General features: G+C 38.2%; 2 protein-coding genes across 2 annotated transcripts in view; both read left to right on the top strand.

The window, feature by feature from the left end:
- SLC13A3 (solute carrier family 13 member 3) overlaps window positions 1-6868 on the top strand; it is a 46183-nt gene extending 39315 nt beyond the window's left edge. The window contains exons 12-13 of the mRNA XM_063297107.1: window positions 497-634; window positions 2190-6868. Coding sequence (XP_063153177.1) covers window positions 497-634; window positions 2190-2369 — 318 coding nt within the window. The 3' untranslated portion in view covers window positions 2370-6868. The remainder of the gene's footprint in view (window positions 1-496; window positions 635-2189) is intronic.
- A 7454-nt stretch (window positions 6869-14322) lies between these two features.
- On the top strand, window positions 14323-18190 carry OCSTAMP (osteoclast stimulatory transmembrane protein). Its single transcript, XM_063299813.1, has 2 exons — window positions 14323-15429; window positions 17867-18190. The coding sequence occupies exons 1-2, from the start codon at window positions 14323-14325 to the stop codon at window positions 18188-18190; spliced, it is 1431 nt and encodes a 476-aa protein (XP_063155883.1).
- Window positions 18191-18797: the final 607 nt, after the last annotated feature.

Genomic DNA, 18797 nt, shown 5'->3' on the forward strand with positions numbered 1-18797 from the left:
TCTCTTGTAAATGAGGAGACTTGGCTCAAGCAGTAGCCAGCAATAGCTGTCTTGTATATTCAGTTTCTCTTCTGTGTTGTGCTCTGTATCCCTACATATGACAACTCATTTCTGATGAGCACATTTGTAGAAGCCTTTGCATAGGACTCTGAGCAAAGCCTCAAATTTTTGTAAATCTCACATTGGGACTCCATTGAGTTGGAATGGACCTCAGACCTGAGTTGGAAGGGACCTCATTGAGTTGGAAAGGGACTTCCCTTCCTTGATGCAATGCTGAGAACAGGTTCTTAATGAGGCTTCTGGCAAAAAAGATCCCAAGAACAAAATGCTTTCCTTGAATGATTCTGTCAAGAATGTTCATGTGGGATCATCTGGTGAAAGCATGCACAAAACAATAGATATATCTCCAGTCCCTCAGGAACATCATCAGAGATATGTAAATCATGTATTCAAGTTATAATTCACAAACTTCTTCTTTATCTCTTTGTTTTTTAAGGCCATTCGTTTGAAGGTGAATCCCCTCTACCTAATGATACCAGGAACTATAGGATGCTCTTTTGCTTTCATGCTTCCAGTCTCCACGCCCCCAAATTCCATTGCGTTTGCTTCTGGGCATTTGATGGTGAAAGACATGGTAAGTTGTTTTATAAAGTAATTGCTACTGTAGCATAATTATCTAGAACAGAGGAAGGCATGTGTTTTGGCCCCACAGACCCAGTTAATTTGCAGTAGCATGCATCACTATAGTTACTATTTCATTTATAGATCGTTTATCATATGAAACTCAAAATTAGCCTACAGTGAGAAATAAAAAAATCAGTACAAAATGGGTACAGTTAGGTGTGCTAAATAGACAACTCATGCTAGTCTGAAGGTGATATCAGATATGTTTAAATTAGAGCTGCGTATAAATAGTGTTTTGAAATTTTTCACCAAATTTGTGGGCAGAGAATTAGGTGGATGATTTTTTTTTTCTGGAGAAGAAAAAAATTCCACCACAGTTTCTCAAGGGGTGGATTTCCAGTAATACCATATGGAGGGGAACAAAAAAACAGTGTGAAAAGTTCCTTTCCAAACTCTTCAGTATAATATTGTGAGAATATAAGTGTAGACACCAACTGGAACTCTCAAGGAAGGACATGGGTCATCTCCATACACCTTTTCTAGCTGCTAATCACCTTGCCTTACATGTTCAGTATTAGGAACATATCCAGCAGCAAAGTATCCCAGACAGAGGAGAGATATTAGCAAGTGAGGTCTAAACAAATGATGGCTGGTGCTGGGAAAGTTATTCCTAGTGTCAGTAAACTTTTATATCTAGTTTGATCTTTGAACAAGTAACTGCAGTTTCATTTCTCACACCTGCCACATTTCATTAATGATCCAGTTTGCAGGACCTGAGGATATTAATTTATCACTGTATTGTTTTAAAATAGATAATAGGAATACCTGTATAGTAATTATTTGAACCTTAATTCCTTTAGCAGCCCATTATCAAATGTTCAGTAAAAGACACATTATCTCTCCCATCATTGCCTAAAGTGCACATTTTCCATGTTTACTCATTGAATAAATTTCTGTATTGTAACTGGACTTTGACTCACCATGAAATTCCTGCACTAAAATATTCTTGGCTTCTCTGATCAGGAAACAGTATCTGAAATACCATGCTTACAGCAGTTTTATCTCTCTCTCTCTCTCTCTCTCTCTCTCTCTCTCTCTCTCTCTATCTATCTATCTATCTATCTATCTATCTATCTATCTATCTATCTATCTAATTTTTAACACCACCCATCTCCCCCAAGGAGGGACTCTGGGCAGTTCTATCTGTTGCACAGATGGTTTTCTGAAAGAGGATTGAAGAGGGAAGATGTAGGAAATATGGGAAGCTATTCATGAAAACAAATAGCATAGAATATTTTGAATTAGATCTAATGAGTCTAAATTAAGAGGTATGTATTTCAACTGAATATTAGAAGAAATATCCTAATGGCAAAAGAACTGAACACATATCTGGTGTGCTGTTGAGGTCTTCTCCAGACCAAGGCTGAACAGGAGGTCTAAATTTCTTGGACTGAGCAGTAGGTTGGGCTTGATGACCTCTAAAGCCTGTATTATATGTCTGTAATGACCCAGAGCCTGCATTCTAAATCAAAAGCATTTTGTCCCCTTGCTTTCTTTCTCTACAGGCAAGAACTGGCCTATTGATGAATCTGATGGGAGTCTGTCTTCTGAGCTTGGCCATCAATACTTGGGCTATGAGCATCTTTCAGCTAGGCAGCTTTCCTGCCTGGGCCAACATCCATATGGAAAATACAACCACCCTACTGGGAGATGCCCAAAACATTACTTTGAACTTAATGAGTTAATTATAAGTAAAGCAACCTTATTCATGAGGTTGGGTGAGAAAACATCTCTCCTCAGATCTGAGCACTAAATTAAATTGATACTGAGTACAGGTACACACAGAGGGGTATACTGTAGGACCATCAAGTACTTTTGTTTGTTTTACAAATCTTTTTGAATATTTATTGATTTTTTTTTGTCTGACAAAAAAGACTTTCTCATTTTCACTGAGAAAGCTATCAAGTAGCTCTAGGTAGGTTTAATCTTTCACTGTTTGAGGCCTGGGAGATCTTTTCCCATCTTTTCTTGTACAAATAAAGGGAACTATTTTCCTTTACTAAAGAGGATCATTGCCTAAATATAGAAGGATCTGGCTATTTAAATATAGGAGTATATTGCCATCTGAATATAGAAGCACATGAGCAAGTAAAGCAATGTATCTTCCCTTGAATTGGAAAGCCTTTTAAAGATTGCAGATTATACATTCTTTGCCAGATACAGGTATAGCAGGTTATCAAAGCAAATTTTTTTTAAAAAATCGTATGATCTTGTTTGACTAGGGTGGTCACAACTTGGTTGAATCTGTTGCTGTTTAGAAGAAGCCAGGAGGACAGACAATATTGACAAAACCACAAATCTGAGTTGTTCTGAAAGATAAGAGAGATAAAATGGACAAGGAATGGGTCTGCATGTATGTGCAAAATATGGCTGGGAGAATAGTGAAAGTAGTAAGAAAATCAAAGCAGTTATCATTCCTCATTTTCTGCATGAGATTCATAGACCATCTGTAAACAGAAAGTCATAATAAAGCCAAATGAGGAACCTCAGGATGAGGAACAGGGCAGGGCAGCCAATTCTGTTGAACATTGATAGGAATTCGTAGTGACTGAAATGCTGTTACCACCTCTTAGGCCAGAGTTGCATTTCTCAAAATTGTTGAAAACATTGATATGTGTTAAAGAGCATGTCAGTGGATCACTACTCTTGACTCATTGCCTTCTGCATTTGTTTCTTGAGGCCAAAGAGCTAATTTTGTGTGTTTTCTATTTTACCTGAACACACACACTCTCTCCTCCCAGAATTACATGCCTAGGGATTTTAATTATACAGTATTCTTGATAAACTCTATATGTGCACGGTGATCTTGAAACAACTCCAGAGGTACACAACCTGAAGTTGTTAGGCTGTATGCAGCTCTTGGAAGTATTGGGTATGACACCCCAGATATACCCAAAAGTTGTTCTCAAATTGTAGTTTTTTTATGTGATAAAAAGGGACAATTACTAAATATATGACTAGAGAGTAGTCATACTATGCTAATCACATGTAAATATAAGTAAAATGAAATAGTATTCGGTTTTTGCCATAGACATGTCCATGAACTTTTGGAGTGTAGTTTTCAACATATTACTCAAAGTTCAAATGAGTCATGCAGCACAGAAAAAGTTGGGTGCCCACAACTGCTGTACAACATGCTTACCAGTCCAGTAAATTTGAAGCAGTTTACTGGGGAAAAAAGGGAGGAATGGAGACTTTCTGAACTGAAATTATCCTTTCACAAAAAGCAATTACTATGAAAAATTGTCACTCAGGCATATCTTTAATACACCCATTATAGCCAGACAGATTATATCCATTATCCAGTTCTTGTTGTCTCTTGTAATGTAATGCTATGTTGCTCACAACAATAGCTTCTCACCTGGCTAGGTGGATACAATGTTCCATGCCTCAAGGAGCGTTGGAAGTGTTTTAGATTCATGAGACCATTCATCCAGCTAGCTCAGTACTCAAAATGATACTGATTGTGATTCTGCAAACTTGAGGATAGATTTTTTCCCAAGTTCCATCTGGAGATACCATGAATTCAATCTTTTGTGTGTGAAGAACAGATCTTCCCTACAAGTAGAAAGTAGTAGTGTAGTAGTAGATATTAAGTGCTTGATGCTCAATAACATCAGCCTTATCAGAATTAGGTTTAATAGGAAACTATTGTTCCTCAACTGATCATGACATGTAGCATGAAGGTCATGACCTCATATACTTATGAAAAACTTCCCAAAAGTTCATGTAAGTTCACTGGGGAATTTGTCTGTTCATTCATCACAGTAGACACAACTTGGATCATTTGATAATGGTCACAACCATTTTTTTTAATCTATACATTTGTCCTTCAACTCAACAAAATGTTGCAAGAGCTTTGTCAAACTACAGAATTTGGGTGGAACAAGTGAATTTAATGCTAGCCAATAGAGATCTCTGGATCCAGCTTTTCCTAGATTGAAACAGAACCACATGGAAAATACAAACATGTTTGTTCAGAACTCAGTCTGGGATAGAAAAACTATGTCTATATTTAACAGTTTCAAAACTTTCAAATCAGCTCCACTGCTCTTAATTGTTAAAAGGGAAATCATCAACCACAATTCACATGGCAATAGTTACCTATCTTACGAAGTTGTGAAAGGTTATAAGAATTGCACATTTTGAAAAGGCCCCAGAATAATACTTCAGTAAGTTCCTGTGTCAACTAAAGTTTTATAATGCAAAGTCATACGTGCAGGCCTGGCATCAAAGCCCACCTCTTTGGGCAGTTGCCAAGGGTCATAGTCTCAGAAGATCCCATCCCTGGTCTAGCTGATCCCAAGGACAACAGCAGCATTTTGAGATGGGAGCCTAGCCAGTGCTATACTCTCCCATGTTTTATTGCAGGCTATGCTAGATTCCTTCAGTGCATTCTTGATCCCAATAATGTCAGGAATTCAAAGTAATCCAAAATGCAGTGGAAAGTGAAGCTAAATGCTGGTTTTATTCCCATTCAAAAGTACCATTAGGCTTAAGCGATCAGTTACTCTCATCATCACTCCAGATTTTTGCAGCAGATAGCAGTGTGTATGAATGAGAGCTGAACTGTTATTAAGATTTGTTTTGCATTGTTGTCCACTATGTTATATTGCCCCACATGCACTATCTGACTTCACATATAAGATAAGGTAATATGCTCAGCATAGAATAAAGTGTGGATTCTCTTAGATATGCCATTGCTCATTGGAGAATTTGTCTGGTACAAAGTAAAGTGGCAAAGGTCCATGTGGTGGTGGCAATAGTCACTGGCAGCCTCATACCTGAGAATGCTTTATCACTGGTCATAATGACCATATAGATTGCTCCTCCTATTGATCCAAATCATGAAAATGGTAAAAGTCTTGATTGTTGATCTTGTCATGTCAATTAGTCATTTGTGGTGAATTATTGTTGCTTGGATTTGGGAGAGGGAAGTTAAAGTCTGATCAGTTTTTATATTGATTGATGATCTCTATACTTTCAGTGAAAGTGTTTGTATATGAACATTGATTCTAATCACCACTGTAAACCTGATTCTGTGTTATACTATTAAGTATGTCTGTGTAAGAAATGGACTTTCAGCAATTGTAAGATCAATGTTGAAAGCATGCTTTGGGAGATACAATATGAAGAATTGTGCTGGGGGTGGAAGGAAGCTCAGCAATGAATTCTTGCTATAATGAATGTTATTATCTCTTGTTGCCTAGACTTATTCAGCATCTGTTTCTGGAGCATATGTGGCAAACAGAGCTGCTGGGTGCCTCTTTTGTTAGGGTTCATGTTACTATAGAAATTACATTAAATAGACATCACTGATGTGGAAATAGGAAAAGGTCAAACTAAAAGCATTGACATATAACTAGCCAAGCATCAGATCACATAACTCCAGATGCCTAAGGTGCATAATTGTGATGACTGAGAATAAAATGCACTCATTGCTCTATTGTACTGTTACATTCTATATTTGTGAGTCACAAGGAAAGGGTGATGTTTAGCCTTTTTTTCATGAATATGACATCTGTTGCCCAAATAAAGTTATTTATTAATTTTGACACTATAAAACAAGATAATTAGATTGACTTGGCAATCAAGGGACCAATTATACAATTGTAGGGCTACCAGATCTGGACTGAAAAAGAATTCAGGAAACCACTAGATGGCAGCAAAAGGTTGACGTTGATGCCATCTAGTGGTTGTCTGGATTTTTGCAGTGCAGATCTGGTAGCCTTAAAGGAATGAAATGTATTGCTATAACTAGGCTGCCACATTGTATAGATTTCTTGACACAAATATTAAGCTTCTAAAAAAATTACATAGAGGGAATATAACTGATAAATCACTATGCTTATTAATCACTAATAAAAACAGTAAAGTCATTAGTAATACATTTTTTCCATCTATAAAGGTATGTATGGAAAATAAAACACCTATTGAATGTTTATGTACCAGGCATGGTTACAAACACAGCCATTAAAAAAAATCCTTTAATTCTATCTTATTTGGTCTCTATAAACTTCGTATCTATTTTTTTCAGGAATCTTGTATCTATTGCCATACTGTATAGCTATTACTCTGAAGAGGGCCCCCACTATTTTTAGCTATGGGTGCAGCCACTACTGGCATGTGGTCTTTGATGTGCATGCTTGCCCAGACCCTAAAAAATAAAGTCTCCCTTGATCAACCTTGATTCTTGGCAATGTAGTTTATTTGGCAATAATACAGAAATCATTTGACATTGCCTTCTTCTAAAATGCGTTTTGATTTCCCTGTCTTAAAGAAGCTATGCAGGTACGCCTTCCTTTTTTTCAATATGCTTTCATACTCGAGAGTTTTGAGATTTTTATTGGTTTGGGCATCATGCTAGAGGCATCAAGACTGCCTCCCCTTAAGGGGAGCTTATATAGTTTTAGAAGTTATATTAGCTACTGACCAGAAGGAGGCACTATGCAACCACTAACACCTAACCAATCCTTACTGGGACTCTTAGGCATAGGAATCCGTCATATTAGATGTTCTGTGTTAAACCCTTTAATGGGATTTGAACCCACAAGCTTAACTACATGGTGCATTTAGCTTTAGCGCTATCTTGACCTGGCTGTCAGTAGCTTACAAAAAAGGTCAGCAGAGGTGAAACTGGTCATGTAGTGCCTACTACTGTTCAGTAGCTAACAACATTTCCCTGTCTAGCCAACAATTCTGTGCTTTCTTGGTGGTCTCCTATCCATGTATTAACCAAGTCCAACTCTGCTTAAGTTTTCAATATCAGCCCAGGTTGGTTAAGTGCTGCCCCTGCAGGGGCCAAAAACTTTTCTCTACCACATGATTTAAGATGATTATTGAAGGCTCTACAATGCAGCATACCAGGTGTAATAGCTTTTGGAGACACATTCAGGAATGGCATTATACAAAACAAATATTATGGAACCCAACACACAGAAACTGCACATCCAAGAAACATAATATTTCTTCTACTACCATAAGATTAAGCTCAGTTGCTTTGCATTTATATTGATAATGTAGTGATCTCTGGTTGCAATGCAGAACATTGTTTTCATGTAAAACAAGAAGTGGAACTGCTTCGTCCTTCCTACAGAACACTTAACCTCTTCCAGAATGAAAGTTCCGTTATTTGAACAGATCTCACTCCAGATGTAATTAATATATTGTGGGAATATCTAGTTAACAGGTTTACCAGTTAACTGTGGTTTACTCAAACTAACAAGTTAGGTTTGCATGATACATACTGGACGATAAGCTAACCACAAAAATAGGTTTCACACAAATGAGGTAGTTTGTGGATGTCAGCCACAAGGATGTCAGCCCAGTTTGGAAAGCTGCAGGATTCTTTGCTGTACTTTTCAGTCCTTTGCAAAGCCTCGCAGCTGGATACATCTTCACTGTTTGATTCCACCAAAGAAAATGTTGCTTTACCCAAAACAAGAAGACAAGGAACAGCAGCAATTTAACCTAGCCTCATTTAGCCTAACTTGGCAGTAGAGAAACAAACCATCCTCTTAAAGGCTTATAACAACCTTTTTCAATCCAGGGCTCTCCTGGAATTATATCTGGTATAAGGGCATCTACAAAGTGCCAGATTGGAAGCTTAGCTTAAGGGATGATGCTCCCAAAACTGGAGTGGAAATATGAGCTATTTTGAATGTCCATGAAGTGGCACCACAATAAGAAGACTTAAAATACCCAACTGGATAGACCGCTTGTAATTTTGAGGTGTAATTTTGAGTCTGGGGAAAGCTGAACCCCTTGTCCCCTTTGTTCTTTCATCTGCACACAGAATAAAAGTCTAGTACCACTGGAATACCTTTGTGTAGCTCTCTGCTGTTTGGATTGTGCTTTTTCAGTCAATGGGATTTTAGGGGAAGATGACAGTTTTGCATGTATCACTGCAACTGAACATACACAGTATTCTTTTGAAGCTCAGTCATATTCAACAGGCAGCACTGTGGTGAAATAACAGTGGTTGGCCAGAAGGAGTCAGCATTGTGTTACTCAGAGGGAAAATAGACTGTTGATAATACTGTACAGTGTATATTTTTTCACATGCTTTAGACAGCATTCCAGACAGCCAAGATAACTGACAAATTACTCAAAGAAAAGAAGAGCTGCTGTTTAAAGAGCTTGTGCTCTCTCTATCGCTTTCTTCCTAAACAAGAGCCACCACAAGATGCTTTGATTAACATCTTTACATTTTCTAAAAAGTCTTCTGTACAAACATTTGCACTAATCATCAACCAGCAAGTGAATAAATCAGTTCATCAGATGTGGAGACACATGCATTGAATATATCTACTGCAGAGATTATTAAGATGTGTCACTAATACGGGGATCAGAAAGCATTAATACTGGATCAGGGGCTACGGGAAACGAAATATTCTGTAATTATTAGTAGAATCCAACTTTGGAGTTACAAGGTTGCAAATGATGGGTTGGATCTGGGTTGCATTTACCAGAGGATGGAGATGCAGAGGGAGGGACTCTGCACAAGCCCTCTTCTCTGCAGCTTTCTGGATTCTCCAAAAACTGCTCTGGAGACCTGGAGGATCCTCTAGAGCAGCCTTTCTCAACTGGGATTCTGTGGAACTGCAAAAGTTTGGTAGGTGTTCCGTGAGAGATCATGAGTGAAAAATACTTAAAAAAAAACTTTTTGCACCATGCAATGCTAGTGCTCACAGTGGTGGGAATTTTTACATGCCTCGTCTCAGCCGCTGGCCTGCCATTGGTTTACCTGAGGTAAATTACTTTTCCTGACACACGTTTTGCTGTGGACACAATTTAGGATGCTTTGTTAACAGTGGGGTGGTTGATGTGGTCTGCGCAATTCCTATTGGCCACTTCAGGTTGCTGTAGGTATGTCCCCCCTCTCCAGTCTCTGGGCACTGCCCCCCAGGGCCATTTTGGCTTGGGCTGCCGGAAAGACCAAACCTTTTGCTTCTGCAAGGGAATCTGTCTGTATGATGCCTGACCAGTGCTTTCCAAAATGCTCCTTATACACAGGGGTTTAGGGCTCCTTTTTAAACTGGGAAAGCGAGTTCATGGTTCTGTCAGCTCTGTGTTGCTGATTCTGTGGCTAATGAGTGCAGTACAGGTTTTCCACTGTGTTGGCTGACCAGGGGTGTCACGTGACTCTCTCTCTCTCTCTTTACTGTTTTTAATTATTTGGGGAGCTGCCATTTAGCCTCCTCCATGGGTTATTTTGCAGTGTTGCCAGCACTGCCATTCCCTTGCAGCCCTGGTCAAGAACGGACCTCCCTAGTTATAAGTGCAGGGGAGGGGCTTGGGTGAAATGGGAGGGAGCACCCCAGTGCTCCCTCTGTGCTTGTGACCTTTCCTCAGGCTATTTCTGAGCACAGGTCTAGTATTCTTAGACCCTAATTCCGTGCTGAAGAATAGCCAAGCTGAATGGTCAACTCTGCCCTGCCACAAGGTAAGGAGAGCAGTAGGTGGTAGTTTCTCACACCGGCAGGTGATGCTTGGAGGGAGAGAAAAAGCAATTCCCGAAGTGCTTTCCTTAAGTTGCCCCACATTAAAATGGAAAGGTCTGTAACAGTTGCTGGTTTCATTACTGAAGCAATAGAGAGCTTGGTCACTGGGGCAGCACAATTGATGGCTGCATACTTTTTCTGAGAACTCAAGGCTTGGAGGATAACAAGATACACACACACACACACACTTTATTAAAATTTTACACATAAACATAAACATACAATACATAAATATGTACAGAAACATAAATCTGCAAATACAAAACTAAACATCTAACTTCATATATATATATATATATATATATATATATATATATATATATATATATATGGAGAGAGAGAGAGAGAGAGAGAGCACTTCTGCCCTTCACTTTCCTCACAGATCCATTAACCATTTTTTATTCTTTTATACCATTGTAGTCACTATTTAAATTTTCCATTCTCTCCCCTTATTTAATCTATAAAACCCTTTATCATCAAGCTGTTTTTCTCTACTTTTGTAATATAATCCATAAATAGACTCCAGACTTTAATAAAAGTCTGGAGATTTCTGTCTCACTAGTCATGCCAGTTTTGCCATCTCCACCAAGTCCATAACTTTAAATAATCCGATCTTCAACATTTGGAGCTTCTTTATTTTTCTATTTCTGCGCATATAATAATCTTGCTGCAGTGATCATATACAACATTAAGACACTGTGCTTTTTACTCAGTTCTTCTTCCATAAACCCTAATAAGTACAGTTCTGGTTTCATCTGAAAAGGGATTCCTATTATTTTCACTAATGTCCTGTGGATGAGGATAACATGTTAACATGGGGAAGAGCCCTAGAAGAGGAGAAGACGACAGTGAGATTAAAAGTACTCAGGAAATAGACAGGAAAGGACATGATTTCCTGTTGGGAGAGGACCATAGATAGCTTGGAATGCCTTCTCCAGTGGTGGAGAGGAGAACTAGGGGCAGACATGAGGATGGGGCTTGAATGGGATGCTTTGGGAACACGTAAAAGGAGAGAAATGCTTCCAGGTGCTAAGTCCTCTTTTCCCTCTGGCCCTGGGATTCCTCAAAGAAGTCCTTAAACTACCACAGCCCTGCATTAAGCGAGAAGGATTTTTTTGAACTATTAGCAAAATAAACCAAAATATACTTCTCTCCTTCTGCAAGAAAGCAAATCTCTTTATTGCTGTTTTCAGGCTTTTAGAACCTATCATTCGTATATACACACACATAGACCCACAAACAGAAATGGCTTTTTGATGAGATCAGCTATGATTTTTTAGGCAGTACGAAGAGACACAAAGCTGAATAGATGTGAAAAGTGGAAGCTTTTTAGAAGAATGGCCTGTCAGATGAGAAATATTCCCATCAACTCTCTTTTACCCAAGCCTACATGAATAAATATAACCATTGAAGGGAGGGGTGCAGAAAATGTGGCCTAAAAGTCTCAGAGTGGATGAGGCCAAACATTTTAGCTTTTTTGTTTTTTTGCATTTTTAGCAATTTTGAGAGCAAAATGAATGCCTTAGCTTAAAGCACCCATTTTATCCCTTAATATCCCTCAGTGGGTGTCTGCAAAACCTGCTTTGGCCCTAAAGCTGACAGAATGTGCACATTCCTGCTGTAAAGTTTTTAAAACACCCACACCCACAAATACACACACCCAGGAAAATTCCATTAATAACCAATAAAGAAAACTTTTCTTCTCTCTGAAAGAGGAAGAGGAAGTGAGTGATATTACTCTTGTTCATCATTTGGTTTCTGAGGTAAATGTTTTCAGCAGTTTCATAAGGAAAAAGTTTTCACAGGGTGTTATTATGCATTAAGCCACACAATTATAATATTAATAACAAATCCTGCTCACTCAGGCAGTATGTATGTATGTATGTATTTCTTCCATGTGTCCCTGAATCATTCATCTGAAATGAATGCTCTTAGCTCAATTGTGGAATAAACATTTCAGCTAAATGTGGAGAAAATAATTAGGGGGAAAACACTAGTTCGAGCAGAGCTGGAAGGGGCACAGAATAACCAAGCCTCATCAACTTGCAAAATATTCGTTTTTTCTTCCTTACTCACTAATGTAGGATTAATGCCATGAACAGCAGTTGAGAAGGGCCCTAAGAAATTCATAAAGGTGGAGAATTACCCTTTGCTCCACATCACAGTCGAGTCAAAAGACATCTCTCCAAGCTGGCATTTATATTGTTTGCTTTTGGAGAGGGAAATTTTGTTATAAAAAAAGCAGAAAGAGAAAGAGTTGAATACTCATCCTCCAGTTTTAATTCAGCTGCCATTCACTTAACAAAAAATGTTCATTTTAATGGGAATACTATCAAGTCTAGTTTGGCTCAAAGTTAATAAATGGCTGGTTATTTGGATCATACTGGGGGCAAATATTTGGGGACTGCAAGCAGATTTGGAATTTGAGAATATGTCACAGCATTCTAACAAAATGGTTGCCTTGGTAGGCGTGGCTAGTCACAAGAAACCAATCTCCCTTATTGTTTTTTCTATCTTCTGCTGTAAATCCTCTATGATACTGCTTTTGAGATGTGGGCAACTGGAATACAGTCAGGGAATTGCATAATGAGTGCAATATGGCACTTGCCGTATTCATTCTCAATCTCTTGCTAATGTTCCAAAACTGACTTTGCATTTTTGCATTGCTGTTATGAATGAACTGATGTCTTAAGTTGGGAATGTGATTCCTAAGTGAGCACAGTGCCATCAAAATATGTTCACAAATATTAAAGTAGGTAAGGATCAGCTGATTAAGTTAACCACCATGATTCAGTGGTAATTCAGAGTGACCAATCTCAACACAGTATAAAAATAGATGCTCCCTAGCTTCTGCTTTTTCTGAATCTACTTTTGCAATACTAACCGTAAGTTTAACATTATACCACCAGCACACACAAACAGAATGGAAGAGATCCTTTGGAACTACAATCATTCGTCTTTTGTTTAATATTCTTGGAGTGATGTTCATTCAGCAACAGGCACAGATGGAGGAAATGGTGTTATATGTTCTCCTTTAGGATATACTGCAGAATGGATTAACAAATGAATAGTTAATTTGGTTTTTTTTAAAAAAATAACATATATCTCTTGTTATCTAAATCTAGATCTTTGGTGGGGTTCTATCCCATTTTGTTGTGAGTTTCAATTAATTTTATTTTTTTTTAATCTTAAAGTAACATGAATATTTTCAGGATTGCTGACTGTTTCCAAAGGGTCTGGGGACTTCTGCATAAAACTGGGTATGTGTAGTTTTTTTTAAAAAAAATTAATTTATACAGTACAATAACCCCTAAGAAAACAAAACGATAAAAATAACTATGTTGCTAGTAAGAACTGTTCCACAGAAGAAAACACAGGTCTGTTGAACCTTATTTTGAGCACGCTGCCCATTAAAAAGATTTGGGTAATATAGCTGAGAGTTAAATGGTTGTATTAACACAACCTGTATTATTCTGAAGTCAGTGCAAATGAGTTTCAGTTTATTGTTTCAAAACAGTACTTTGTAAATGTATATTTTGTATGGAGGAGTGCAGAGTGACTGCTTGAAAACTTCTTTTTAAACCAGTCCAAAAATGAGCATAGATTTAAGAGTATCTGATAGTACTGACTGGTTGCCTTGCAATAGTATTTCTTACTTGACCAATTTTAGCAGCTGATTACAATTTTGTTTTGGTATTTCCTAAAAGTTTATGGTTGCCAATGCATGCAATAGTGTTTTTTTAATTGGATAAAATGTTGGGCTAGGAGCAAAGAGATGCAGATTCTAGTCCATCTTCAGCCATGGAAGCTCCCTGGGTGACTTTGGGCCCATCACTCTCTTTTGGCCTGACCTACCTCAAAGAGTTGTTGTAAGGACAAGTAGGAAAGGGAACACTGTGTACATTGCCTGGAGCTCCAGAATGAAAGGTGGGAAATAAATCTATATAAATGTATAAATAACTAAATTATGGCCTCATGAAGCCATAAAAAAATGCCAATTCTTAGAGACAGAGGTAGAATTTCATGTTCAAACTATGTTTTGAATTTAAAAATTCTCAGAATTGTCAGTCAAACTTGAGTGTGTGCATGTGTCTACCTACAGAGAGATATATGTGTGTATCTGTATATATATGAAATGTGTGTGTCATATATTTCTAGCAATCTGAACTATTTTATTCATTACTGGTACAGTTTGGGAGTCTGGACCTACATTTGGGACATTAAGTTCCCAAAGATACAAGAATTCATGGTGGATGCCTGGCTTGCTTACTCTACGCCATTACCATCCAGCTACAACCAGCTGATATCCTTATTTGTGATCTGCTCCTGCATTGCAACATCAGTTGGAGGCCTCTTCCACTGCTGGATGTTTTCCTCTCTGCAATATTCCTTCCAGTTTTCTGCATTGGCATCTTCTGCCCTTAGTTTCCTGGTGTTCTTAATCCTCTTTTTGGTGCATCCTGTCCGGTGCATGTTTACTATAATTGTGCCTACATTAGGGACTAAACAAGGGCGAAGGCTCCTCCTCTCTGCTTGCTTTATGATTGTAGCTGTCAACATTATCCCAAACATTATGAGCAATATCCAAGCAATCCTGAAAATCATTAAATGCACCTGCAAGAATTCTATGGATAGCCTTGTGACTTCAATGCTCCTGTTGGGTGATGCTTCCTGGGACTTCAGCCACTCTCTCAAGAGCATAATTGACAACATGCCAGATAAATTATTGAGTTCAAGGGATAGCCATGTTCAGTTTAAAAATCATAGCAATATCTTCCAACTAAATGAGAAAATGGTTAACACTAGCCAAAGTATCAAGGAAGATTTTTTGCATGCTGATATGCTGGTCCAGAAGGTCATACTCTTGACCAACCGGGTGATGGCTGGTTTATTTCTCTTCTATCTCCTTTTTCAAGCTACATGGTACCTGAAGAGCTACCTCACAGATCTTTGTTTTGATAACATTTACATTACCCCAAAGCTGGAAGATTTGGCTCGGGAAAACAAAAAAAATGACTTGCTGATTTGCACATCCAAGAAATTAATTAAACCAACCAGCTTCAAGTTATCTCAAAAAGAACTCAAGGCTTCTCTCAGACATTTTTTTCTTCTCACATTAGTTCTAGTGGTGATACTGCTCATCATAGCAACTGACTACATTGCCTTTCATTTGGCACAAAGAGCTATAACTGAAGTCACTCAGATCCCTGTTGTCCCAGTTATCTTCTGGATAAAATATGATGTGAGTACTGAAGTCTCTAATTTGGGCTTAAGTCAGTCTCTTTCAGCTGGGCACTTTTCAGATGTGATGGGGCTGTAACTTCCAGAATTCTCAGCTAGAGCTATGAAATGGCATTTGCCAATGCATGTCAAATGAATGTTTCTGGTTTCACTATAGAATTTTAATAATAAATGTGTAGCAAAATGGCATAGCTGAGCCCACAGGGTAGAAGGCTTGAGACCTCAAATATCAAACACTACCTATTTTCAGAGAACACTTCACTTGGCTGACATCCCCTAATTCCAGTGTCTGACACAGGCAGGGCTTTCACAACCTGTTCTGCATTTCTGGCCATTATAATGTAAAAACAAAAACAAAAAACAAACAAATCAAGCAAATCAAGCAAACAAATCAATAAACCAACAAATGGCAATAGTTTCAATAGTGTAACTTCCTGGCCATGTAACATAACAAGTGTGGCTAGAGATTTTAGCACCCACCCCTCCAAAAATAAACCAATCTCATAGGAGATAAACAGAATCAAATTTGATTAGAAAAAGATAAACTGTAAAAAGGTTAAATATCTACAGTGCAAACATTCAGTGCTGGAAGTGGTAAATACCACTTGGTTAAAAAAGAAAATGCAAAAGACAATGTAATGTTCTGGACAGATCACAAGATGTATGTGCCTAAGGGCCATGCTTCTTTAATAGACATAAATTCTATGTCTGTGCCTCTCTGGCACATGGGCTGTCTGCCTGTGAAACTCAGTAGTGTGCTCTTTACAACAATACTGCATTGTGTTGATGATCAGTGATGGATTAACAACTAAGAAATAACAACACTGCAATATGGTACTTCCTTATGAAGACTGGAAATAACTGCCTGCCACATTCCGTCACAGAACTAGACCTCCTGAAACAAAATGAACTTCAGAATCTTGAGGCAGTACATCTTTTCAGATGGTAGAAAAAACATTTGGAGTTAGTACTCCTTTTGTGCCCCAAAGAGTCTCAATAGTCTCTCCCACTTTTGTCCCTCACCTAATTGATAAGCCATCAGTTAGATATGTGGAACAGTTTGGGAAAATAGGAGACAGGAGTATTAAATATATTTGCCACCTTGAGTTGACCAAAATATATAAAAGGCAGGAATAACAATAATAACAATAATAATAATGATAAGGCAGCTTTACTTGGAACAGCTTACATCTTGCAACGATACCTTTAATATTATTAAACAACAACCTCTGCCTATCCCAGGTCCTTGGGAAGGACTCAAGAGGTGGACAAAAATGCCAAATCCAGTCTAAACATCTGGCTGATCATGTGACCAACTACAATAATAATAATAAAGCTTTGCTGTTGGCACTCTAAGGAAAACAGCAGTCTTGATAAAGGTCATTGGAAGGAGGTTAAGTAAATATGCTTCTTCGGTCACAGGAAGCCTTATCAAGAGTGCTGTTTCTCCAGTACATATAGCAGTGGGGAGAGAGGGGTCATTTTCCCTTCATTGCTGAAGGAGATGAGGTTAAAACCTATCCCTCCATTGCTCCCTGAGAATAGGTAGATGGATGGGTGAAAGAGTATGTATGTGTCCTGTTATGACCACATCCACCAACCTCATCCATATGTGCTACCTTCAAGCATTCAGCAAGGGCCAATTCAGCTAGCCTCCCAACATTCAAATGTTATTCTTTCCCTCTGGTATTATAGGAAAATTTATAGTATTATAGTATATTATAGCAGCCTTCCCAAACCCAATGCTATCCAGAAGCATTGGGACTATAACTTCAGAATTTTAAAGTCTTGGTTATGCTAATTGCTAAATAGTACTGCTGATGTCTCAAGATACCCAAATTATATGTGATCAGAAAAGGATGGACTACATAGTAGTTATGACTGTTCAACTGCACTTTTATGTTAATGTCCAAGGAATTTTTGACTGATTACTTGGAAAGTCAAGTGAGATAGATGATAGATAGACAGACAGACAGACAGACTGACAGACAGATGCCACTTCAGTCCAAAGACCTAAGGTGTCACGAACAGCAAAGCCTAGTCAACAATCAAATAAATACAATCATATACAACAAAACCTTGTATATCACAAAATAATTAACCACCGTATGATAACAGTCATTCCTGGTGCTTGGGGCTCTATACTGTAACATTCAAGTCCAAGAGACTTTCCTGAATAGCCAAGTTTTTACAGGCTGGTGGAAGGTTTCTCTTCATGGTGGGAGCTTCTCTCACTTGGGACCCATGCTGTTCCAGGGGAAGGGAGCCCCCCCAGAAAAGAATGCTTTACATTTTATAATTAGAGCTGCAATCTTGTATACCTTCTCACTGAATTCATTGAGAAGTTATCTTGTAGGACAGATTTTTTTTCTAAGAGGGTTTTTTTGCTTTATAATAGCCTCTACATTTCTAATTAATAATTATTTTTATTGTTTCAGATCAAGCTAAGTTTTGTTGGGTTGGAACCTTCCCTAATGCTTCCATTTGAGAGGCGCTACCATCATAACCTGACCTTTGTTTCTTCTAACTGCTTCATGCAAAAGCCAAATCCTCCCAACACAGCCTTGGCCCTGGCTGTTGTGCTTCTCTTCTGCATCATTTATGCTACAATATTTTTGGAAGCATATTCACACCGTCTATGCCGAAAAATTTCAGCCTCCTTTTTTGAGAGCCAAGAAAATCAGAGAATTCAGTGCCTCTACAAGAAGCTTGTTAGAAAACACAAGAAAAAACAGCAACAGGAGGCGTCAGTACTTTGTTGAATGCTTTTTTTCAAGAGCAGTTTGCACCAGTCAAGGAACTGACAATAATTAAATCCAATATTATACAATCACAATTCAAAAGGAAAAAAGCAATAGAGGGCAAAATAGAAACTGGATGAAAGTAGCACCAGTAAATATATAGGTTTATCGTAAAATAAAAGATAAATTCTCATTCAAATCAAGCTCAAGTCCAGATGATACATAGACATATGTATTTATTTATTTGTTTATCAAGTTTATAAGGCTGCCCAGCTTGCAACAACTCTGGGCAGGATACAAATTAAAAAGAAAGCCTAATGCAAAAGATGAATGATGCCAGTAAACAGGGAACCAACATAGCCAGCATAGCCACCAACATAAATAGCACAATTGCTTTTCAGGGACATAAACTCCAGGAAATTCAGACCCTGGGGAAAAAGCCAGGTCTTCAAGGCCCATTTAAAGGACAGGAAGGACAGGCAATTTGAAAGTCTGGGGGAAGACTATTCCAGATGCACATTAAAAAGGGGCGGGGCTTTATGTGGTTGTGGCTGCCATCTTGATTTTTTTTATACTCCCCACCCCCCATGGATATCCCTGATTTACAGGATAGTTTCTGCATTGTTTC

Source organism: Candoia aspera, chromosome 3, assembly GCF_035149785.1.
Source record: "Candoia aspera isolate rCanAsp1 chromosome 3, rCanAsp1.hap2, whole genome shotgun sequence".
NCBI classification, from domain to species: Eukaryota; Metazoa; Chordata; class Lepidosauria; order Squamata; family Boidae; genus Candoia; species Candoia aspera.